This window comes from Ambystoma mexicanum, chromosome 2q, assembly GCF_040938575.1.
Source record: "Ambystoma mexicanum isolate Mex_15411 chromosome 2q, UKY_AmexF1_1, whole genome shotgun sequence".
NCBI lineage: Eukaryota > Metazoa > Chordata > Amphibia > Caudata > Ambystomatidae > Ambystoma > Ambystoma mexicanum.
In genome coordinates, this window is record NC_090924.1 from 307122713 (window position 1) to 307149530 (window position 26818).

At 45.6% G+C, this 26818-nt stretch overlaps 1 protein-coding gene across 4 annotated transcripts in view; it reads left to right on the forward strand.

Annotated features, from left to right (window-relative positions):
- The window catches only part of LOC138569359 (uncharacterized), a 1262132-nt gene that overhangs the window by 1037472 nt on the left and 197842 nt on the right, over positions 1-26818 (forward strand). For all 4 annotated transcript variants that reach the window (XM_069647272.1, XM_069647275.1, XM_069647274.1 and 1 more), the window contains 2 exons: positions 20810-20934; positions 25928-26072. In XM_069647272.1, coding sequence (XP_069503373.1) covers positions 20810-20934; positions 25928-26072 — 270 coding nt within the window. The remainder of the gene's footprint in view (positions 1-20809; positions 20935-25927; positions 26073-26818) is intronic.

Genomic DNA, 26818 nt, shown 5'->3' on the forward strand with positions numbered 1-26818 from the left:
ATCAACACATTAGAAAGAAACAGTTTCTCATTACGGGAATACACTTTTTTCCCCCATACACCAAGCAGTGTTAACGCTGTTTCCCCCGGAACCGGTTCGGACACCATCGTGGATATCTTATTGATGATTCTAGTCCACAATTTCTGAATCCTCAGGCATGACCAAATGGTGCGGTAAAATGTTCCCTGACCAACATGACACCACAGACAGCTGGGATCCACCACCCGGCCCCACAAGACAGCATTTCTTGGGTATAGGATGTTCTGTATACAATGTTTTATTGAATGAGTCTAAAACGGGCTGGGATCGCTATCTTCTTGGGGGCCATTGTAGCCTCCTGCCAGTCCCTCGCTGCAATAGGGCCTATATCTTCCTCCCATTTCTGCAGAAGTTTGGTCAAGGGGAGTGAAGCTACAAAGATTTTGATATAAGGTCGAGATCGCCTTCTTGACCAACGGCTCCGTGTACGTGTTGGCCTCTACAGGAGACTGCTCTGGGCAGTCACAGTTGCCTTGCAACTGTGACCTCATAGTATGCCTAAACTGAGCATAACAATAGGTGTCCAACTTTGTTAGCTCTGCAATTTGTTGCATCTCTTGAAAAGATCGTAGGCGCCCCTCTAGGAGCATTCCCCCATCACCCGTAAATTTTTCCCTTACCAATGAGTTGCGAAGGTGTCCATATTCAGAACGACTGAGTTTAGAGGAGGGACATGGTTTTCAAGTAGTGTTGCTATTAGAGAACAAATAAACAAGTGGCTGTGGTGTGCAATATATCAATGCTCACTATTATTATAGAGGAAGCAACACTATATGTAGCCAGTGAAACCATGACTGAATATTTTTTAAAGATCATACCCTTAGATTGAAATCACTCTGAAGAGCTGACAATTTTGAAAGGCTTAGGGACTTCCATTTTTGACAGGTGAGGAAATACAAGATTAAATTAGATACCCAGGATCACACATTGGTTAATAGGTACTTTAGCACTTTTAAATATTCCCATTTTGCAGAACTGAATTGGATTGGAAAATATGCAACTCACACAACCCAATTTATACATTTTTTTAAACAAAACATTATAGAAGCATAATATCCAAAATGGGAAGGATTCTAGCTTCATTGTCTCCATCATCAAGGGAAGTGAATAAGTACCAGCATACTAACTGATGTGAAGTTACAAGATTTCCAATAGGTTTTTCTTTTGTATTTTAAAGCTTTAAATATGACATGATATGATATGGTATGATACCCAGAGGTTTCTAAGTGCGGGACAAAAATACACACCAAACACAGGATTGTGCAATGGTATTTAAAAATTTGCACAAAAACCTTGTGCAATGGTATTTAAAAACATCCAGAAAAACCTTGGACAAAAAAGCAAACCGTTTTGTTGTCACATAAGCAGACCTTAAAATATGCTTGCCAGAAGCCTGCAAAATCTGGTCTGCTCTCTTCTGTGTAGAACTCCTTCCCCTCTAATGGCCTGCATAATAGGGAAGATCAGGTATTTGCTAAGCAATGCCACCAGTATGTGAGAAGGCAAACCTCTCCATAGAAGGCAGCACAGTTATGTCATTGATATAAGATTTGTTCACAATCACGGTATCGTCTGCTGGCAAAGCCAGGATCCAAGCATGAATGCTTTGGTTCCACAGTCTGGAATTTGGATACATAAACACCTCTCTGAAATAACACTTTATTGTCATTCTTGGAAGTGCCTGCGTAGGTTTTAAAACTCCCTATGTGAACAAACCAATTTCTAGACTTTCATATTGACGCTATGTTTCTATAGCAACCGTTATCTGGTGCAGGTACATTGGTGATGATTACACCTGGAGTGCTAAAAAAACTAAAAATAGATACATGCAGGAATAACAACTTCATACATTGGAAAAGTTGAGTCAGCCTTGTTGGAATTTGGTATTGTACCCTTGCATATGAATGCAAATCTCTGCAATGAGTGCTTAACACACTGAACTATCATCTGAACCATGGGGGCACTCAAATTGATCAATATCCATTTTAACTTTGGATATTGCACATGATCAATATAATCCCCACAGAAAGGTGAGAATGTTGCAGGTGCTGTACCACACAAACTATGTGTACCACAGTGGAAATAACACTAGAGGATGAAAAGATCCCAGCAGAATGTGCTTGTCAACAGCAGAGAGGCAATAGGTTTAGAGCCTCTCAGCAGCACACCATAAAAAATCCTGATGTGTTATATTTAAATTTGGTGACTAATGGGAACTGAGTTTATAAGGTGGGCGGCCGGGGCAAGTGCTCTATTTCCCTCCCATAAAGACGTCTCTGAATCCCGCCACAGCAGCTGCCACAAAACTCTTTCAATGGAACGGAACTTACCATCAGGGATATTGATGGGGGTATTGGAGGGGACATACATATAACTGGGCAGTGTCATCATTGTCACTCAATAATAAAACACAGGAGGTGACGACCGGGAGGTTTATAATTAATCTTAATGTCTGGCATTGCTCTGGGCAACCCTCCAGAACATCGATCTTTCCCTGCCAAGTCATCACAGAAGGGGAAAGACCCTATGCAAATCAGGCCTGGTCCCAACCCAAAAGGGGCAGTCGAGCCCGAACTGCTAGGCCACATCCCTTCTGCACAAGACCACAAGTATCCCCAGACATGTTTGGGCCTTCTTTGGACTCATCAGTGAGGAATAGCTTGGGTCTCTAGGCCCAGCAGGCACGGGACCCACGTCTGGGCATACCTGTCCCACTCGGTTTGACTATAGCAAAACACAAGAGGTGATGGCTGGAAGGTTTAGAAATAATCTTAACCTCAGGCATTGCTATGGGCAACCCTCCAGAACATCGTTCTTCGCCTGCGAAGCCGTTAGAGAAAGGGAAAGACCATATGGATACCAGGCCTGGTTCCAACCCAAAAGGGGCAGTCCAGCACAGACTGCTAGGTAATATCCCTTCTGCACGAGACCACAAGCACCCCCAGACATGTTTCTACCCAATAGTGACAGGGGACGAGTCAACCAAAACTTTATTTAAACGAGCCAACAGCGACCCTGAACGAACAACTAGTCTGGATGGCCTCAGTGACCCCTTGTTTTGGGAACAGGATTGACCTGTCCCAATTGACCTTAAGACCACTGTGTTGCTATTTGTAAGATTTCCATGATCATTGGGATCGACTTCTGGGGCTCTCCGACGTTCAAAAAAGGTAATCTGCATACAATGAGACACAATCCTTGAATTCCACCAGCCACCTAAAATCCTTCATGAGAAGATCTCCTCTGAGCCAGATCACCAGGGGAACAATAGCCAAGATAAACAACACTGGGGAGAGCGGGCAGCTGTGTCTAATTCCCCCCTCCAGTGGGAAGCATCCCAATGTCACCCCATTCACCCAAACCTTAGCCAGGGGGCGCTCAGACAGCAATTTTATCGACTGCAAGAAGACTGACCCGAAACCCATGCCCAACAGCACAGCCCAAATAAACTTCCAGTGCACTGAGTCAAAGGCTTTCTCAAAGTCGATGGCCACCACTGCCAGTGGTTCCGGGATGCGCAAGGCCATTTCAAGAGCCATCTGAAGCCTGCAAATAATCATTTGGGTTGCCCTGTCTGGCAGAAAACCACTTTGATCCGGATGAATCAGCAGAGGCAAGACCGTGTTTAACCTTGCCACCAAAATTGTAGCCAATGCTTTTGTCTCCATTTTGAGGAGCGAGATGGGCCGATATGAAGGGCATCTACCTGGTGGTGTCTCCTTCTTTGGTATTACTGTGATTGTCGCTTGCCTCAAGCCAGGGGGCAACATTCCCTCGTTCCTGCTATTCTGAAACATAGATAATAATGGCCCAGATACAGAGTCACTAAGCTTTTTCCACAGTTCCATGTGGAATCCATTGGGTACCGCTGTCCTACCCGAATGAAGCAACAATATTGCTGTTCCAACTTCCTCCTGTGTAATCTAGGTTTCCAAAGCCTCTCTTTGCACACTTGTAATGTGGGGGAGAGGAATGTCATCTAACAATCCTGAGTAGGCTGGAGTAGAGTTTATCTTAGGGACTGCATATAAACTTGTATGATAGTTTGCGAATGCCTCGGCACTGCCTCGCTTCCCGTGACCACCTCCCCTTCTATCGTTGTGATTTTATATGCATGCCTAGGTGACAAGTCCCACTGTTCCAATCATACCAGTAGTTCCCTGCCTTGTCCCCTGCCTTGTACACCTTAGCAGGGATGCCAGATGGGCATGTTTTGCTGTATCTGCTGCAAGGGTGTGGTGTAGGTCTTTAACCTTCAGCAGCTAATGCTGCTTGTTCTGAGATCGGTCCTCAAAGAATTGCTGCTGCAATTGCAACAACTGTAATTCAACCTCTGCCACCTTAGCCATCCTTTTCCTTTCCGTGGCGGCAAGCACAGAGATTCACTTCTCCTGAATAACTGCCCTGTCGCCTTCCCAAAGGGTCCCGGGGTGTCTCACCAAAGCCATGTTAAATTAAAAATATTCCAACGTTTTATCCTGAAACTTGCTAGCCACCTCGGGGAAAGCCCAAAAAGTATGCATTCTGTCGCCACAAAGAGTGGCGTGTTTTAATGTCCAAGCCCATTGATAACAGCAGCGGAAAGAGTGGCCTTGGATGCCTCTTGGTTGCAATTTGGCATCCTTCACCCGGTGCGCTTCAGAATGAGGCACAATAAATATTCAATTCTTGAGAGGAAGAGGTGCACCCCCGAGTCGAAGGAGTACTCTTGCTTCTGCGGATGTTGCATGCTCTGTGCATCCACCATGCCAAACACCTGTGCAAAGTCATGGAGTTGTTCTGCCTCTGGCCTCCCCCTCATGTTCAGGAACCTGTTCCATTCATAATCTATCACTTTGTTAGTCGCCTCCCACGAGCCAATGATCCACCTAGTATATTACGAACAGCCTCTGTAGCTCATGCAGGAAATCCACCTTCAATGGTGGCGGGGCATACACATTGAGAAGTCCCAGAATCGCCCCCCAGAGTGTTCCCATTAGCATGATACATTTCCCTCTGACGTCACGGACAACTGTCAAGATCGTAAAGTGCACATGTTTCCGGATCAGTGCCATAACTACCCTGGACCCCCTTGTGAATCTCACGTGTGCGTGATGCACACAGTTAAACCATTTAAAAAACCCACACTCCGTTCCCATTAAATGCCTTTCTTGAAGAAATGCAAAAGTGGGTTTGTAGATTTTCAGCATCTGCAACACCATCCCCCTCTAGATGTTTTCACAAAGTCTGTTAACAGTCCAAGACACACAGACTATTTTCTGATCGGCAGCGTCATACATTCTATCGTTTTAGGGGGGCTATATGACTACCATGTGTGCTAAGTTACTGCAGGTCTGGCCCAAAATTAAAAAAAACAATATCCGACCAATGCACATCCAGGTTGTGAGAAACATAAACAGAATAACAACAACCACCCCGATCCCCAACCATAAAGCCCCCACCCCATACAACCTGTGAACTTGGTGTATCCGTCACCCAACATAAACTGTGAACAACTGATAACTATGTCGGGGAAGAACCAGAAGGGAAACCATATAAGAGTCACCCGGAGCAGCTCCTCCGTCCATCCACCCCTAGACCAATAGTAAATCCTCGCCCCTGACCTTGCCCTCACCTAGCCTAGAGTACTAATGACACATTGGGCCTCATTGCAAGAGTGGCGGAATGGGTTAACGGGTGCCGCAAAAGGATGCGGACCCGTTAACACCATTCCGCCACATTACGAGGTCCCCTCACGGGACCCGCTCTGCACGTCTGGTTTTACCAGACGTGCAGAGCGGGTCCCGTGAGGAGAAGAGGGAGCTAACAACGGGCCGGTCGTAATCGGCCTGTTGTTAGCTCCCTCCCCCATTCCCATTCAGCCCTATGGGGGCTGAAATGGGAATGGGGAAGGTCCCGGCCTGGGTTCCCGGAGGGAGGAATTACCGGGCCCTCCGAACTTGGAATGGTCCGGTAATTCCCCATTCTGGGAACCTGGACCCGAATCCTATTTTGGCGGCAGCCATGCTGCCAATAGCGGCATGGCTACCGCCAAAGTCGTAATGAGGCCCATTGTGTGACCTGGTGCACATATCCTACCTCAATCTCCATGCAACATCGTCCCCCTAGTAGATACTCCCATCACGGACTCTATTACGCCTCCCCTTTTGCACATCTGACCCACACTTATGTCCAAGGAGACACTCACTTCTCTTGCACAGGGTCATAGTTGACCGTCTGCGCCATCACCTTCCAGCAAAAAAGTACCATCTGGCGCCACCAGAACTATACCAGCAGGGGTCTGGGTCAGCATGTCCATATTGCTGTGCCCTGACCTTAGTGGTCCTCTTGTGATCCCTTTGCTGATCTCCAGCCTGTTTGAGTTTGCCATTTCCAGTCAGTCCCAAGCTTCTTATGGGCTAAGAAAAAAGGGTTCCATGTGTTAATATCCCTGCAAAAATATCGCCATACAAAAATAATCGCCATATTTTTGCAGCGATATTAACGCATTATTTTTAAAGGAGCGGGGACAACCAGACAATCATGTATACAGCAATATTTTTGGTGGGGATAAAATGTAGTGACACTGAGGCGCCCCTCTGCCAAGACCTTGAGCTTGGCAGTTATAAACATCATGTACTTGTATCCCTTTTCTCTCAGCTTCCTGTGTGCAGCGTTGTATGATCTGTGCTGCCTTTGCACCTCTTTGGTGAATTCTGGAAAGATCATGATTTTGACTTTGCCCGCTCTGTTCATCAAATTCCTCCTGGCATCCTTCAGGGTAGCATCCCTATCTCGCAAGTTAAGAAGCCACAATTGGTTGCAACGGTTCCCCTAACAGGGATTTTCTACAAGGCACCTTGTGTGCTCTCTCAACTGAAAACCACTTCGAAAGACACCTAATCTTCAAGGTGTTCGCAAAGAGAGCATCCAGAAACAGTTCTCTATTTGGACCTTCATCCCCTTCCGAGTACGAGAATCTGGATGTTGTTCCTGCAGGAGCGGCCCTCTGCATCCTTGACTCTTCCCTCTAGGTAACTTTTAGCTGTTGTGAGGTCGTTAATTATTGTAGCCTGCAGTATTGCATCCTCATCTTCCATTTCGTCCAACCTCCTTCCGCCTCTGTCACCCTTTCGCTTCCATTTTTGAGGTTGACTCGGACCAGGGATACCTTTACACCCACCGACTGCACTTTGGTTTCCAGAGAGGTTTGTGAGTCTTAGATCGCTTCCAGCAGCGTCTCCATGGCGATCTTGCAGTCTGGTTCGCCGTCCCCCGGGTTTTGCCTATCAGCTGTCGCCCCTCCTTTCCCTCCCATTAATTGTTACAACCTCTGCTTCTCCTGCTGCTGGCCATTGACCATGACAGTGGCAAAGTGTGCCTTCCTCCTTCCCACTCACCACTTGTTTCCCTCTATCAAATTCCTACATGTGGCCGGCAGCATGCCCCACGTACAGCCAGCGATTAACTTGTTGGCCCCTGTGCCTAGGCCAGTACCTCAAGATATTTGCCTCCCTCATCACCAAGCTGGACCCCCTCTGCAGCCAATTCCCAATAAATGCGACGGGTGCAGGTCTTCACTCCCTTTTCCCGAACCACTGCCTCCATGCCTAGAGGGCCAGGTAGCTTTCTCTGTCTCGTTTTAATATGGTGCACTTGTTGATTGAATGATTTGTTTCATATGCACTGGATGGCTGTGTAATAATGTTGAAGATTCACTGTCAGTTGGTTGTGTGAAGTACCAGTGTCTCCTTAGCTATCATGGGCGGTGCGCTCGTTCTGGGATCCACCACCATTAGAGCCTGATTTACAGCACAGTGCAAAGGGCTAGCTGGCACCAAATGCACAGTGCCAAAGGATTTACAGTCTCTCTATCAGGGCCTCTCAGCATGGCTGTGTAGCACTCCTGCGGCCCCTGCCACGCACTTCAGAGCAGGAGCTGGCCGGCCAATGTGCGACCCCACATACCAGCTCAGCATCGGCATCGGCAACCCTGCGAGGTTCAAAAAAATTCCAGTCCTCAAGAGGTGCCTGCGCACCGCTCACAGCCCCACAGAGAAATGGCACCACCAGCCACACAGCATCTGGCAGGGAGGAGGGCACCTCCGCCCATTCGGAGGGCCACCCGGTGCCTCAATGTTGTACCTGTTGTAACAAGCGACGTATGCACAGAGGTTGCCCCTCCACAGCCTCAGGTTGCGGCCTCAGTATTCACCCCAATTGCACTGTATTTTCTTGGGCGCTGGGCCGGGTTGCTGCGCGTTGATGTCTCTGCCGCACTGCGATCCAAGATGGTGCAGCGAGCCGTCAGAAGGTGAGTTCCTGGGCCTGACTCTACTGATTCGGCTGCAGCAGGCTTCCTGTACTTCCAATAATCTATGTGGCCCTACGCGCCCGTCTCTCTCGTGGTGCCCGGGGCGAACGGGTCGGGTTTTTCAGGATATCAGTGGACCGGAGAGCGGAGCTTCAAACTCTCACATGAAGTCTATGCTGCCCTTGGCGATCCTTGATAATTCTTAACCCAAATAGAAAGGCAACTGATCTTACCTATTTTGATACATATGTCTCAAGAAGAAAACAATACACCTTAATCTAATTCCCTTCTATAGAGTAACAGGAGCTCTATAGCAGGTTTGTCCAATAATTTGGGACATCCAATACAAATCTGAAAAAGAAATCCAAAGAGATGTTTTTTAGTAGCTATTTTTATGGCTCAAAAACACACATTTTTATCATGACCTCAGCTCTTTATGGTTCTCATAAGTGGTTGCCTGTAAAAGAGTAACTCATCTGCTTGTAGCACAATGCCCTTACATTTAGCCTCATTCATCTGAATGTTGAAATGTAATGGCATTTGATATATTTCAAACTCATGCAGTGTGTAACGAGAAACCTCTTCTTTACATCAAAACAAATTCCATTCTCTTGCTGCACGCCATGGAACAATTGCATATTTTAATAATGTGGATATTCAGTAAAACTCCTACTCATCAAAATGTGATCAGTACAGCTGTAACACCATGTTGTCACTGTTTTACATTTTGTACGAACTCTGAGAGTGTATCATTATTAAAATACTGAGATGCAAGGCAGGAATCATATTCACCGTAAGTGATGAAGAGAGGTAGTTCTGTCCCCATGTGGGAGCGATGTATACTGATTTTTGAATTCTTTATACTGGAGAAAATTGAAAAGCTTAACTATGTTCCATTAGAGCAGTTAGTATGTATTGGCTATTACCTGCCCCTTTTTGTACAATTGTTATGTAAAACATTTTTGGGTCATGCCCACATTTTTTGTGTGTGTGTGTGCGTGTGTGTGTGTGTGTGTGTGTGTGTGTGGGTGGTGCCCCTATTGTTCAGCCCCTAAGCACAGTGGTGACATCACAAATGACATCACTCATATCACATATGACGTAATTTATGGCATCAGGTGTGGCATCACTGGTACAGCGGATAATGTACAAGAAAGAGGGATGCAGCATTTGAAAAGCGGGTTTGTGCATATAAGGGGGATTCAGCTTGCTTTTATAACCAATACCAATACCTGCAGGAAAAGAGGAGCAAAAATATATATCTTTTGAAATGGATGTGAAGCATTTTCAAGTGAGAACGTCTGACTCTTGGTACACATACCCACAGCATTGAAAGTAATATAAACACAAGGAGCCAGAGTCACAGCAGCATCAGAGAACAGACAAATAACAGGGAAAGTAGACAAAGGTGGTACCCGCGTGCTGATCTTGTTAGATCGATCGGCAGAATTCGAGACAGCAGACCATCAAAATATTTTGAGATGCTTTATAATTTAGGAGTTCAGGGCACCGTTCTTAAATGGATTTTGTCCTTTCTGACAGAAAGTTCCTGGAAAATCCAACTATGTCCCTTTTCCTCTCAGCCGCTCCCTCTGAAATATGGGGTCCCACAGGGATTGGCTCTGTCACCCATACTATTTCACTGGTATCTCTGTCCAAAATTGGTGATTTTACATCAATAAAGAGTTGTCTTTTTCAATTACTCAGGCAACACCCATATTTTGGTCAATCTTAAGGTGGTATCAGATATGTGGCCTCATTACGAGTCTGGCGGTAGCCGTACCTGTAGTACAGGCACGGCTGCCGCGGTATTCATTTTTTTACGGCACCCAGAAAAGGGCAATTAACGGGTCATTATGACCTTGCCGGACCCGGTAATTGCCCTTTTCTGGGCAATGGAAAAAATTCTTCCCTATTCCCATTTGAGCCCAATAGGGCTTAATGGGAATGGGGAAGGTGATAGCACCGGTACCGTTACCCCGGTGGGGGCACTGTTGCGCACATCGAAGATGGCCGCCTGAAAGGAGAGCTCCGGCTCAACCAAAATCCTATGCTGAAATAAATCCTTCCAGCGCTGTTCCAGACGCTTAAAAAAGAAAGATTCATGTGAGGGAGAGCCTTCTGAACAGATCCTGGTGAATTTGTGGGTGGACGTGCAGCGGGGGCTGAGTTATCCGTCTCGAAACTTTTCGGCAACAAGGAAGCGCTGACACAGCTGCGTCGCAGCTCCACGCGACATTGACGGGGTGCCGGAGGCGCAAGAACAGGAATCAGGCTGCATAGGGGGAGGGGCGATGCCGCAACTTCAGAATACGGCGCCGGAGGAGAGGAATGATACGCGATCTCCCCAGCCTGGTGCGATTCAATTCCGCTGGCCTGCGCCTCACACGGCTGGAGCCGCGAAGGAAGGAGATGGAAGAAGTGGAGCGCCGGCTGCACCACCGTAGGGGATGGGCTCCACTGCCGCTGGGCGCATGACGTGTGCACCGCGGCTGCCGCTGGGGCTTCCCCTCGCCTCCCTGCACAGAAATACGTTGCCTGCGGTGCCCCGGAGCAAAGCGGGCCAGAACGAAGGATCGCGGGGGAAGACGCACACACTTCCCTTGCATCAAGTAAGTGAGGAGGGGCGGTGAGGGGGTCCCGGCCAACAGTGAAGCGCCAAGGTTAAAGCAATACCCAATACAGGGACCGTGGTGGGAGGCACAGGGGGAGCCCCCCCTGAATAAGACAACACAAGCCAGAACTGGCATTTTGAGGAGATTCCGGGGACTGACCCCCCACCCACACTTGGGTGAAAGCAATAACTGGAACAAAAGTACAAGAGAGGGGTCAGATACCGGATGCCTCAGAATATCCTCAACAGGGTGGGTGAAGCCAGGTGACTCCCCCCTGGACAGTATTCCTAATAATATGGAAATTATCAGAGGTGCACTCCACTAGGGTACCCAATAAGACTATATAAAGAGATCTAGGCGCTACAGAAGAAACAAATGACCAAGGGATAAATCATCCTGTGCAGAGGAGGAACAACATGTGAACATTTCCTCGCCCTCCACTTTCCTCTGGCTGAATAATATAACAGTTGACATCTATACGTGAGAGAAAACAATCCGCTCTCAAACCACAACACATGGGCCACACTGAGAAGAAGGGCACAGGAGGGAAACAGACCGGCCCAATGGAGTCCTTCACCAGCTCCCAACCGCAGGGAGCGGCCGGGGTGCCACAGGCACCCGAAAGACAGGAGGAAGATCCTTTAGACCGCCTAGCAACACTGGTACAGAACGGATTTATGGCGGTAAATGTCAAACTGGAAGACATAGTGGCAACAATTGGATCCCTGAAAGCCCGAGTGGAGAAGGAGAGCACGCGCATTACAGAAGCGGAGAATAGAATAAGCACGAATGAAGATACGATTTCACAACATGGCCGAGACATAGCCCAACTAAAGGTAGAACTACACAAAACCCAATGTAAGTGCGAGGATCTAGAATCGAGATCACGTAGGAACAACATCTAGATCATCGGGGTTGCGGAGACCTTTGGCAAGGGTTCTATGCAGAGGCAAGTGGGAAACCTTTTGAAAGATATCCTCGGTGCGGAATCCTTTTCGGAGCACTTCCTCGCTGAGAGAGCCCACCGCACTCTAGCATCACCTCCAAAGCCAGGAGCTCCACCTCGCACCATAATAGCACGTCTCCTCAACTACAGGGACAGAGATGCTATACTCCGACTATCCAGGGATAAGGGTACTTTACATTATGAGCAAAGAAGAATACACATCTACCCAGACTTTTCGGCCAGCATACAATCACAGAGGCGGTCCTATGAGTTGGTGAAAAAACAACTGCGGATGCGCAATGTGCCATATGCCCTTATTTTTCCAGCAAAGATGAGTATCCAACATGGTGGGAGAGCCCACTTCTTTGAAAATCCTGCAGAAGCCATGACATATGTGGAGACCTCCATCCCGCTGCCGCCCAGAGACAGGAAAACTGACCAAAACGCAAGACCAAGACCGGGAGAGGAGAGGCGAGATTCGGCAGACTGATAGAAGCTTACCGCCTACCCGCGTCACATGGATAATAGAACACTAACAGGAACGGCATGGACACAGGTTTATTGTTAATCTAGCCATGAGCCCCTGACAGGGCCAGTCAGATGGCTACAGCAGGTGACCCCCAGGAAAACTCCACCAGTTTAAGGGAATACCCAAAGAGAAGGTTTCGAAAGTTAACGGGCAGCATTGTCAAGTTGGGGGAGATGATGCGGGTGGGGGGCTTAAATGTATTATGTGGTTGAGCTATGTTAAGCTGGTTGGGAACTGGGAGGGGGAGCCAAGGTTTTTGGACCCATTTGGAAGGGTCCTGCAAGTTAAAATTTGTGGTCGCGGCACTGCAGAAGACACACTACCAGGAAATACTGCGACAAGAAACACTGTAAAGACATACAAACATGGCTAACACTAGGGTGACGGCCGAGGGGCTGAAGCTAAAACTCCTTACGTGGAATGTTCGGGGACAGAACAACCGCACTAAGTCAAGCAAGGTGGGAACCTATGTCACTAGACACCACCCTCAGGTGATTATGCTACAAGAAAAACATGCGCTCCGGAAGGTAAACGCAGATTTTTTGAAGAGCTGGGGACAACACAGATATTATACTGAATATTCCTCACAGGCTAGAGGTGTTCTTACCCTGATCCACCCTTCCGTAGGATTCCGTTTTGGTAAAAGCAAAATAGACGCTCGGGGCGGTATGTCATGGTGTGGGGCAGCATTGCGGGTAGGGAGTTGGTGTTGGTTAATACTTAGGGGCCAAATGTGGACGACCCTGATTTCTACATAGAGGTGGTATATGAAATAGGCTATACCGGGAGTGAGCAGATACTGTGGATGGGGACTTTAACACCATCTTGGATATCACCCTTGATTGTTCCACTACCAAACACCGGAATACCTTCAAAACAACCGTTATGTTACAACAAATCCTGTTACAATTGGCATTGGTAAACGCCTGGAGAACGTTACACCCACAAAAAAGACAATACTCATTCTACTCCTCGGTGCACAACACTGAGTCCAGGATAGATTATTGGCTTGGATCCACATCCCTTGTGCACCAGATCCGTAGCTGTGAGCTACTCCCCCGAACTTTGTCGGATCACTCCCCAATCATAGTGGACATGACACTGGAGAATGTAAAACCCCCAGCTAGAAGATGGAGGATGCCACCGACATTCTTAAGGTCCCGACAGTGGCTGATGCACTGCACATAGAGGTGGAGCATTTCCTTGAAACAAATAGGGAATCAGTTGACAGGCGAGAAACCCTTTGGAAAACCTTAGAGGTATGGGTGAGAGGGATCCTAATATCTAAATCCACTGGTCTGTTAAGGTCGGTCAGGGTAGAACTGGCGGAGGTGGAGCAACGTTTGGGGGAGTTAGAAGCTCGGTATACAATCTCACATAAAGATAAAATCCTCTCTGACATTAATGTCAGTCGGCAGGAGTTTAATAAACTAGCCACTAGGGAACTTCTATATATGACTACTCCACTTAGAGCACGGAGGTACGGTGAAGGGAATGGAGCAGGTCGTACCTTGTCAAACCTGTTGAAGCCCGAGAGACACCATACACCGATCTCCAGCATATTGGCAGGAGATGGAGCAGTGACCACCAGCGAAGATGGAATAAATAGAGAATTCACCCGCTTTTACTCAGACCTCTACTCCAATCATGTTTTGAAATCAATCAGCGACATAAAAAAGTACCTAGATAATATCACGCTCCCTTAACTACCCATAGAGTATAAACTTGCGCTCGACCAACCCCTGATGAATAATGAGATCCTAGATGCCATAAAATCATTAGCCAATGGAAAAGCGCCAGGTTCAGATGGACTGGGAGCTGAATTATATAAGGAACTCAAAGAGGAATTAGCCCTGGTACAACTGTCGGTCTGGGAGGAAGCTATAGAACTGGGAACCCTGCCAACATCCATGAAGGAGGCCATAATAACGGTGCCTATGAAGCCTAGGTGTCCATCCAACGAGATGTCCTTCTACAGAGCCCTTTCCTTAATAAATTGTGATGTAAAAATATTTGCTAAAATTCTAGCCACAAGACTCCTTCCCAATATGTCCACACTGGTACACCCAGATCAGTGTGGCTTCATTCCCACCAGATCAACGACACTGAATCTCCGAAGGCTATTTGGAGTCATGGCCCAGATAAAACCTGAAGCCCAGGAGGTGGCCGTATCCCTTGACGCCGAAAAGGCGTTTGATTCAGTGTCATGGATATATCTGTTTGCGGTGCTGGAGAAATTCGAAATCGGCCCATACTTTGTAAGTTGCGTCAGGCTGTTATACTCTAATCCTGGGGCTAGAGTGCTGACCAACCGCACGCTGTCTGACTGGTTTGGGTTGAGCAGGGGCACGAGACAGGGATGCCCATTCTCTCCCATACTGTTCTCCCTCACAATGGAACCGGTGGCAGCAGCCATTAGGGAACATCAGGCGCAGAGGGGTATAAGGATGGCGGGCCTAAACCAGTCAATATCCTTATATGCAGACGACACACTGCTGTATGTTCAAGAACCCGACACACACCTGGGACCAGCAATGATAGCCATACACGAGTTTGCAGAATACTCAGGGTATAGAACTAACAGATCCAAATCTGAGATCTTTCCCCTAACCCCTGCCACAAGGTGCCCAAATAACACACAAGGACTGCAGTGGTCTCCCACTAAAATTAGATACCTGGGTATTATCGTATTCGGGAATTAAACCTCTTTATATTCGGATAATAATGAACTCCTATTAAAGGGATAGTCCAGTAAAAAAATGTATTTAAAAAATAGATAGGCAATATTAAAAAAAAAATACTAGCACTTTTTTTAAAAAACTTCCTATGTAATATTTTGAGCTATTCAAGCTCAAAATTCGCAAAAGCGAGCACATGGGCGCATCCATTTTGTGAAATGGATGCTCGCCTGTGCTGGCTTTTGCTTTTGCGGCACTAATGAAGGAAAAGCCAGCCAGCTGTAGTAAACAAAAGCTAACGCTGGGTGGCTTTTCCTTCAGACCAGAGCAGGAAAGCTGCAGCTGAATCTCGGTAAGTGCTATTTATTTATTTTTAAAAATAAGCACTAGCTGCGTTTTTTTTTCTAAGTTTTCCGGGCTGGAGGAGCCCGGAAAACTTAGAAATAAAACCGCAGCTTTAAAAACGTTGTATCTATGTTTGCGGTCGCTTTTGAAGCGACCGCAAACATAAATACAACGTTGTGTTTGAAAACGCTGCGGTTTATCTTTCCAAGTTTCTCAGGTTCCTCCGGCTCGGAGGAGCCTGAGAAACTCGGAAAGAAAAACCACAGCATTTTCAAACACAACCGTGTTGTGTTTCTGCCTGCTGTGGCTATCACGGGGGGCCGGAGAGCCCCAAATTGGAAATGCTAAATGCTGCAGTGTTTCTGCCTAAATCTGCTTTCCCAAATGGGACGCAGATTTAGGCAGAAACACTGCAGCATTTAGCATTTTCCATTTGGGGCTCTCGGGCCCCCCGTGGGGAACCCGACAGCCCCAAATGGGAAATCAGATTTAGGCAGAAACACTGCAGCATTTAGCATTTCCCATTTGGGGCTCTCGGGCCCCCCGTGGGGAGCCCGAGAGCCCCAAATGGGAAATCAGCTGTAGGCAGAAACACTGCGGCATATAAACACAACCGCGTTGTGTTTCTGCCTGCCTTGGGTTTCACTTTGGGTCTCTGGTGCCCCCTGGGGGAGCACCGGAGACCCAAAGTGATAGCCACAGCAGGCAGAAACACAACGTGGTTGTGTTTGAAAACGCTGGGGTTTTTCTTTCCGAGTTTCTCAGGCTCCTCCGAACCGGAGGAGCCTGAGAAACTCGGAAAGAAAAACCGCAGCGTTTTTAAATACAAAATTTTTAAAGCTGCAGTTCTATTTCTAAGTTTTCCGGGCTCCTCCAGCCCGGAAAACTTAGAAAAAAACCACAGCTAGTGCTTATTTAAAAAAAATAAATAAATAGCACTTACCGAGATTCAGCTGCAGCTTTCCTGCTCTGGTCTCCGGTCCCCGTCCTCCGCGTACAGCACCAATGAAGGAAAAGCCACCCAGCAGTAGCTTTTGTTTACTACAGCTGGCTGGCTTTTCCTTCCTTAGTGCCGCAAAAGCAAAAGCCAGCACAGGCAGGCATCCATTTCACAAAATGGATGCGCACATGTGCTTGCTTTTGCGAATTTTGAGCTTGAATAGCTCAAAATTTTACATAGGAAGTTTAAAAAAAAAGTGCTAGTATTTTTTTTTTAATATTGCCTATCTATTTTTTAAATACATATTTTTACTGGACTATCCCTTTAAGCACGATATCCACCAAACTCTGTTTATGGGCAAAACTCCCTATTTCACTTATGGGCCGTGTGGCCATATTAAAAATGGTGATTTTACCAAAGCTATTATATATTTTCACTAACATCCCATTATGGCCCGGCAGACAGTTTTTCGATGCCCTCCAATCTCTGACCGTGGAGTTTCTGTGGAGCGGGGGAACGGCCAGAATGAAATGGAACAAAATGGTAGAACCATACAATAAGGGAGGCATAGCAGCTCCGGATTTCGAACTATATTATCTGGTGGCACAGGCCCAGTTTGTCAGATACTGGTATGATGATTTGAACACCTCACCACACATCAGCATTGAGAAACACGCTGCACACCCAACTGACCTAAGATCTGTTATCTTTGGGGTTAAACATAAAGATGACTGCCCATTTGACCCAGTCAGCAGAACAGTACATGCATGGTCTAGGATCTATCGTAGGCTTAAAGTAGACACGCCATTTTAATCGGAGGCCCCCTTCTGGAACTTTCCCGACATTGCACCGTCTTACGGAATTGATGTTCAGAAGACATGGGACCCGGAGGGGGAATTCAAAATCAGAGACATCTTTCCCAATGATACATTTATAACACTGGAAGAATTTAAGGTTGGGATGGGAAGGGACCAGTTGAAGATACTACAGTATCACAGGATGCGAATGGCCTTCAAGGCTAGGTGGCCACTGTCCCCAGATGAACCCCCCCCCAAACCCGTGCCTCGTGACCCTGTCCACCAAGTCAGGAACCAGTGTTTCCGGGCTATATATGGCTGTACAGGCAAACACGCCGACAGTGAATCTGATCAAAGCCTCCTGGGAAGCTGACCTAGGAACAACCATAACGGATAAGACCTGGGTGAGATATTGTGAATTGACCAAGAGGGTCTCCATGAATGCAGGCCTCTGCCTGATCCAATTCAAGGTACTAAATAAACTGCATCACACACCTGAGAGAATTGCAAAATTCACACAGAACAATCCAGACAATTGCCTGAAATGTGGTTACGAACATGCTGATTCATTCCATATGTACTGGAGTTGCCCACTTATATATGGGTTCTGGGGAGAAGTGGCGAAACTTCTGGGAGAAATCGCACAAGTGCCAGCAGATCTGACTCCCCAGAAATACCTGTTCAGAGACATAGGAAAGACATCTGAAGTGACCAGAAGACTATTTAACATAGCGTGTGTAGTGGCAAAAAAGTGCATACTGCAGAACTGGAAGAGCACACACGCGCCACGCATGAATCACTTTCTGAAAGAACTGGCATGTGTCAATGAGTGTGAGGAACAGTATATAATGTCGCACCCAAGGGCAAGTAAACCAAAAGACATTTGGGCTCCGTTCAGAGTATACTTATGCAAACTGGGATCAGCTAGTAACAGCCCGTCAGGCCCCTGAAGTGCACTAGCTTTGTAAATCTCATATGTCTTGTTGTCATTTTGAAGGTAACACCCTGTTTATGCAAAGACAAGTGTAGAGCGTCATGTTGTTGTAGTGATGTGTACCACAATCAATAATAAAAAAAAGTAAAAAAAAAAAAAAAAACGGTACCGGTGCTACTGTCATGTTCTGCTCGCGGGGGCCGGTATAGCCACCAGGTCAGACGTGGTGGCTGCAAGGGCACCTGCGAGAAGAACTCGTAGTTTGATGGTACGGTAACAACGGTACCGGCAAGCTTACTGGTACCGTTGTTACTGTCCCGGCAAACTCGTAATGAGGCCCATTGTCTTCCTTTGATTAAATGTTGGATGAACCTGAATTTTCTACAAATAAATCCTGACAAAACCGAATTATTAATTGTGAACAAAAAACCCATAACCTAGATCTGCCTATGTTGGTGAAACATATTTGGGCAATGTCCTAAAACAAAGATGGAAGTAAAAAATGTAGGTCGTTATCTTAACAAGCGTTAACAAGCTGGCACCGAATAGTCAAATTGCGCTAATCATAAAAACCTGTATTTCTTTCCTTTTTGGGAAATGAAAACATCTCCTTCATTATCTGTCTTTCTCATATCATGTCTTAGTGAGTGACAGACTCATTATTCTCTTCCCATTTAGATTTTGACTATAGTATTTACTTAGGACTTGCCAAATGTTAAATTTCTCGAATCCACCAAGTACAAAATACTGCAGCCAGAACTTCACTGAAATAGATAAAGTATGACCCTATTAGCCAGGTACTGCGCTCCCTACACTGGCTCCCTGTAAAAACCCAAAATACATTACATTACATTCGAATTATATTAAAAGCCTGCAATGCACTCATTTGAACCCCCTGTCTAATAAATTGAGACTACATACATCGACCCTACGATTGAGATCTAATCAGGCCAGAAAGCTTATCATACTCCCCCATCTCATCTTCTCTCTATTTTCTTCCCTCCAGTGACGTCATTTAGTGGTCACCAGGGGTCTCCCTTGCTACCCCTGTCGTCTCCCTTGCTACTCCTAAAAAAATATATATATTTTGTTTTCTTTTTTACAAATTGAAGCTCCTGTTCTGTGGCCAATGCCATGTGCTCTTTGCGTCTAGATTGGCTGGCTTTCTTGTTTAGGCTTCTTTAAAAAAAACAGGGTTTTTCACAAGTTTAACACTTTCAGCAGTGACCCTAAATAAGAAAGAATAGGAATGACAGATAATTTGTCTTTCTGGAATTCTACACAATAATTTCTAGACTCATTAAAGGTTTATTTCAGGCCCACTGCAGGGGGTGAGTCACGGATATAGTCTGTTCTTAAACACCTCAATTTCACAATCCAGACAAAATGCTCCAAAAAGCATTTAGAGTAGACTAAGCATCCATTTCGGACTATGTATTTCGCTTTTCGCAAGTAGCATGTTTTTTCTGCTGATACATATGGTGATCCATTCTTGTATGAAATGTATATCACGTTACAGTGATATTGGAACCATATTTTTCATAGTGTACTTAGACACAATGCTATCTGATGCCACTTCATGTTTTGTCAAGGGGTAAACGGTTGTGTTCCATCACTTCCTGTGATGTCACTTTGGGGTGGGGTCAAATGACATTACTTCCTGTGATGTCCTCAGAAGTCAAGGATCATGTGATGTCACTTCCGCTGGCATTTTGGTGAAATGACGTCCCTGCATCCCTCTCTAATTTCCTTCCTTCCTGCACTCCTCCCCTCTGTCATGTATGGAACTTCAGGGACTTTAAGCCTCCCGTATATATTTTTCAACACCCCAAATCCACAGTGATGCACTAATAAATCTGATGGAACTCCTTAACCACTTGAGAAAAAATTCCCTTAGGTTTTCTTGTGGCATAATCAGGTTGTTGGGGAAATTTGGCAATGAGTTCGTGAGTGAGTGAATGATTGAGTGAGTCGGTGAATGCACATACTACTTTAGTGTACATTGCAGCAGAACCGCCCCTTTGTCATTACTCTGCCAACTCCTTCACTCCTGTCAGCACCTATGATTCGTATAAAAAAGGCAAGCTGTTTAGGTTGCTGTCAAGACCCAGCTGGACCCTGGATGGACATCCTCATGTGCAGCACTCCCCTGTTATTGAAGTGGTTGATCCCATGACTACCAATAGTGTGAATGCAGACCAGAAACACAACCTTTAAAAGGGGTCCCCACCTTTACTGCAGGGAGGATTCATGTAAATGAAAGCATACATATACTGCAGTCCTGGGTTGCAGCAGTCAGTAGCGGAGGCCGCTTTTGGTGTCGGGGGATGGATAATAAGGCACTAGCGGGAGGCTCTAGGTGCACTGGGAACCAGGGGGTGAGCTAAAGGGGGATGGTGGCTGCCCCCCTGGTCCCTCTGGCTCTGCCACTGTTGCATCATTTACTTAAGTATGCAGTTAAAGGTAAGACACTGTTTTATCTATTTGGTGGGTGGTCGTTCTCGGGCAAGGCAACAAAGGCATATCCCTCTGAGTGAAATCAAGAATTTATTGTGATCAGTCTTTTATTTGGTTTTTATAAGGACTGAATAAACAACCAGTGCACATTTCACAATGCACAAAAATTACCCAAGTGGTGCTTTTCTGGCTCTAATGACAAGAGGTAAATGTGTGTTCCTATTTTTCTTTTTCAGCTGAAAAATTTAGCGCTAGATCCCAAGAACCTGGATCTGTTTGGGAACTCGGACCTTCAAGATGGTGTGGGATCTAAGTACACAGCTGCCATCTTTGCCGCAAAGCCAGACTTCAACATTACCAGGTTGGGCAACATACTCCAGAAAGGGAATAACCTTTTGAGTGTTCTTCAGGGAGAAGCAGAGAACTGGGGGAAAATAAATGATCTGTGGGTCATTGGGATTTGGACAGTTGGAGAACTTCTTGCAAACTGTCAAGTTTAAAATGGAATCAGTGAGCCAGTTTACAATTGGCTGAACTCATCAATGTTAATGCATAGCCATGCTGAAAAGGAGCCCTGCCATGGTGTCCATCCCATATCATATCCTGTTGGTTCAAAACAAATAGATCTACGTAAATTCCCTCTGCTAGCGGTTTCCCGGCCAGCCCTCCCTGGGAACTGTGATTTCAGAAACTCTACACATTGCCCAATTGGCACGGTGTGCCTGCTTCTCAAAGATTTGCACTGGAGCTGATGAGGGCATGCTTGGGAATGTCTCTTACCATCTCGACATTGGTATCTAGCAGGGACTGGGCCACCCCTGTCTGCCTTCGCATTGGCTAAAATGCACACACACATTCTAAACTTCTCTGATGAATTTCCCATACCTTGGACTTCGTCCCCCGAGGGCGTTCACCTTCAGCGCTTTGAGGCCATACCAATGGGAAAAGGCACTATACAAATGACAATTACATTGCATTACCTACAGCTGCTACTAATTCTAAAAAGCCTAAAACTGCAGCAAATCTGGAGATGCCTACAGCATCTTTGGGATCCTCATAAATATGTGATTAGCAGAGGTTTGGTCAAGAGCAGTTCAGAAATGTCCTGAGAGTCTCGAGGTTTGCTCCAGCTCAACGCTTTTTGCATCAGGTATAAGGCGGCAGGTGTTACAATGGGGTGCTAATCAGGCTCTTTAAGTTCATTACATTTCTAACTTAGATTTACGCTAGGGTCTGGGCTTGAGAAGAGTGGGCATAGCTGAGAATCCGGCCTGTGGACCAATAGGCAAATGAACAGAAGGACATACTGATCACGAAGTAGGGACAGATATGTAGATTAGCAAAATAAAATTGTGAAATCTAGTAGACACCCCAAAACTTCAATACCAATGCTTTATTACACACAAATGAATACAATAAAGAAATACACTGAGTAGTTCATGAAGTTGTTCCTGTTGAGAATGTTTGTGAACGGACTCAGGAAAATGTCCCTAAAAGTTGATGAGGCAAATAACATTTTGGGCCCCAAAGCACGGTTTTCTTGCAGAATAATTGGTCTTGTTTTGCCCTTTGTGTCACAGGGCCATGACTCTAGTCTAGCCGCTTCAGATATCAGCCTGTGCAGGATGCTGTGACTAAAAGTGCAAATAAACATGTTTAGCAGGTGCACCAGGTAGTCACCCCTCTAGGTTACATGTGTTATGTACCTCTAGTAAAATTGCTTCTCTAATCATTTCAATATGATTATGCCATTTTGAATAATTTAACGTTTACATCTTTTATATTGTATTTTGAATGTCTCCTAGTTTTCCAGATTAATATTTCAATTTGGTATTTTGTTTTGTTTGCAATGCTGTCGCTGTTGAACAACCTTTATTCGACAAAAAGTCATCAGGTTTAAAACATCATAAAATGACTAATATTACAATAAAGAACATTAAAAAGTGAGAGATCTTGCATATCTCACCTTAGTACATAAGAAGCAGTGTTAGCCAACCTAAACATCAGATAAAAACAGATGCTAGGAGAGATATGCTCGCAACCTAGGACACTTGGTGATTTCAAAATAGTAATGCAAAATTAACACATGGCCTTGATTTAAGATTTTCCTCCTCTGCAGCCATGCTCTACGCAAATAACGGGCAACAGCACACGCTACTGAAAGATGAGAACATTATCTTAGAAATAGGTGAGCGGGGCCAAGTGTATGTATAACGGCCTCCAACAGGATAAGTCTCAAATAGCCACAGGGTTGCCTTGCAGAGGAGGAGGTAATGTGAGGCTGTCTCCTTACCAGCATCGCACATTGGGCATTTTTCAGAATCGGAGCCCTTCCAAGTGTGCGTAAAGGCATCGATGGGCAAAAATTCCTAATATAAACCTTGCATACAGTGATCTTTCATAAGCTAGCGTAATTACAACTAAGTATGCCTTAAAGCCAGTCTCCTGCTCATGTTCCAAATACTCCAGGCATCGATCAAAAGATGATCCCAATGCTTTTGTCAGGCAACAACTTCCCTCCTCTTTGAAAACTCTCAATGATAATGATGTGTTAATTATATAGTGCTTTGGCCAAGTCACTTTACATAGAACATATTTACATACAACTTCACCATCCGAAGTTCCATCCGAAGTTGGTACTTATTTATTGACCTCAGAAGGATGAAAGGCTGAGTTGGCCTTGCAGGGATTTGAACCTCTGTCCTGAAGATCACACACAGATCACAGCAGCAAGTGTTCAACCCACTGAGCTATATTACCAATGTGAAGCTGTCTTTCCTAGCTTCTCCTCTGTTCTTGCTATGCGCACCCCATTTGGCCACTATTTTAAGCTTCCTTCCCTTGTCTCCTTCACCTGAATCTGAATCATTTCCCTTAGGAACAAAGAGAGAGTGGATCTTTTGTGCTTGAAATAGAATGTTTTCTTATTCCGTTGATATATGATATGATAGGTTATTTATAACGCACTTAATACCCAGTGGTTTCTAAGTGTGGACCCGGGGATCGAACCTGTGGTGCTCTGTGTCGTTTTGCTTCCAAGGCGAGTACGCTGCCCCTGAGCTATCCTCCGAGACAAATAGAGAGGAACTCTCCATGGTTTAGATGGACTGTTACTTGTTAGTTGTATATATTATTTTAAGAGTTGCTCATTCAAAGTAATTCTTCAGTCCAGAATATTTTACAGTAATTAAGCAATAATGCTGCATTCCAAGGGTATTACGAGGTGGGAAAAGCTCTTTATCGAGGGCCAGGGTGCAATACCATCTGGTAATGGCCTGAGGAGGGACACATTTTTGTTGTAGAACATTCCAACCAATGAGGGTTGAATGTTCTGTTTAAAAGATGGAAAGACAAAGGAGAAACATTGGAATGTTGGGACAGAAGACTTATACCAGCCAAGGGAGCACTTGATCGTGAATGGCAAAACACATTCCAATGTCCAAATAGTTTCCAGAGCAATACATTTAGGGTGCACATACGTTGATCTGAGAAACGATCCAGGGCTAGAAGAAGGCCATCTTGTTTTCAGGATAGGGTGCTTTTAATACAGCATGGTCTTGCAGCCCCTAACCGGTGATCAAAAATGGCGTATGGGTCGAAATCTTTGTTACAAAGGAGTCAAAGAGAATTTGCAGACAGTGTGATGAGGCTTTCAGGACGTTATACTTTCGATAACACAGCACGAGCAACTTGGTTTTGAGAGTTTTGAAAGTAGTCAAGTCTTAGCTCATCCCTGCTTTCTTTGGGAATGTCCTTTTTCAGTAAGATTTCCTGACTTCACACTTCATGTAATAGTCTAGAAGATTGTGATGTCTTATTCAATATTTTGAATGCTCATGTGGTAGCAATCTGCCAGTTCAGGACACAATATTTAATAGGATGGGATCAAATACATCAAAGAGGTTGCGGTACTTAGCAGCACTTTGTAAAGGAACATATCTGAAAGTGCAGTCAGGGTAGCAAACTGTGCAAGTGAAGACTAGACACGATTATGGCCATCTATGTTGGGCTGTTCTGCTTTGTTTTCCGTGGGGTCCTTTGTTCAGCAATGAAGGCACACTTTCTGCACAGCCTCCTCTTATCCACTGGGAAGATTAATCCATATCATTAGCTGGCAGTGGTGTCTCGGTGAAATCCAGAGTTTGCTCAAATTCATACACCAGCATCGAATTGATGGCATTTTTCTAACCTCATATCCAGCCATGTCTCTTTTAATACAATGTTCGACTGGGCTCTCACCTTCTCCTCTATGCAGCTGCACATGGGAACAATTGCTCTCTTTCCTTGTCACCCGAGCACCTGCTAAGTTTGCAAGGATGTGAAAATCCCCACACCCTGCACTACTTGAAGCTGGACCGGTGGCTGACTGTTTGAGCAGATGCAATTGCAGCAGTCACTTGCTGTCAACTTTAATATACACAAATGAGCATGCATTCTTACTGCTTAACATTAGATTACCACCGCCCCCTCCAAGTTATTTGTTTTAAGGAAAGTTATGGTAACAAAGACTTTTTTTGTTTTGCAGAAATATTCAGAGTTTGAACTTTGATGGGCGATTTCATACAACTTGAAATCACACAAAAAGGACAGATACAAAAGAAAGTACATGTTTTCCTCTTTCAATTTCATCATCAGCATCAAAAAGCTTCATTGTAACATGTTATAAAAATCAATGCCATCTGGAGGTGCTATTTTTGGTACTTGATCTCTTCTTCTCCTTAAAACACAATGGGCTTCATTAGGAGTTTGGAAGCAGCCATACCCTTAATAAGGGCATGGCTGCCTCCAAACTCGGGTCCGGGTTCCTTGAATGAGGAATTACCGGGCCATTCAAACCTTGGAGGACCCGGTAATTCCTCGTTCAATGTACCCATGCCCATTCCCATTCGAGCCGCCATAGGGCTCAATGGGACTGGGGAGAAAGCTAACAACGGGCCCCTTATTAACGGGCCCGTTGTTAGCTCCCTGGAACCCTTGCGGTACCCGCAAAGGAAGTCTGGTCTGACCAGACGCCCAGAGCGGGTCCCGCAAGGGAACCTCGCAATAAGGCGGAATGGGTTTAACAGCGTTGGCACCTTTACCGGTGCCGTTAAACCCATTCCGCCAGGGTCGTAATGAGGCCCAATCACAATGATTTGACTGATAATGGGGGAAGGGCAGCTTTTTGGTTATCACAAACCTAGACTCCGCCTCCATAGACACGCACTCACTTGCTCATTCATGGTTTTGGATCAAGAGGGCAGTGAACATTCAGCTGCGATGGGAGTATATATATGTTGGGACTACTCCACCTGGGCACACACACACATGCCTTGAGCCCTTAAGCTAATTTACATTGTCTTTCTCTTTTGCAGCCTCCCAGACAAGCTCCTCTGCTTTGCACAAGGATCCAATGCTTTCAAGACCCTCACAGCTGAAAAGATACTGGACTTGATTAATAAAATACAAAACGTGTGTGCCACGAGCAGCAGCACAGCTCCCTCATCTTCTGACATACAGGTACTGCAAAAAGCCTTGAGTGTAATCGGTGAAAGCAGACTTTAGTCTCCCAGTAAGGTGTGCATGGGTCGATAGAGCATTTTAAAAAGGTTGCCTTGAATTTACTTTTGGGGGTATTTTTTTAATGTGGACCTATCTGTGAGAAGCAGTGGAGTGCTGTACAACAATGAGTTAATAGGAACACAAGTAAATGGACACACGTTACAGCAGGGCTGTGTGACAAAATTATTTGTGATCCACAGGAGTACAAGGATGAAAGGCGGCAAAATCACCTACTCAGCCCTCACGCTTCTACAAAACAAGAGTGAGCCCAATCATAAAGGCGAAACGGGCAGTTAAGAGATATACATCCTTTGCCGTTTGTGGTAATGTGAGCAGAGGGAAGACTGTCCTCTCAAGATGTGATCCAGTAGCAACCCAAACATCAAAGTACACCAGCCCAAAATAAAGGAATGTACAAAGTTCTATAAACAATATATACACTTTAACCAGACACATCATATGCAAAATTAACTAAAAAGAATACACTACAGAAACCCACCCCTGTGGAAAGAAAACAGAATATGCAAAGATAGAAAGATGCAGCACTCTTGGTAATGAAACACGGGTGCAAGGCAATAACAAATCACAATGTTCATAACAGGATATGCTCTTGTGCGAAAAAGGGATTAAAGATTACCTAAATGGACCGGTGGTGGGGGGAGACTGTTAGTAGTCAATAACACCTTTCCGCTGTTCTTGGCAGT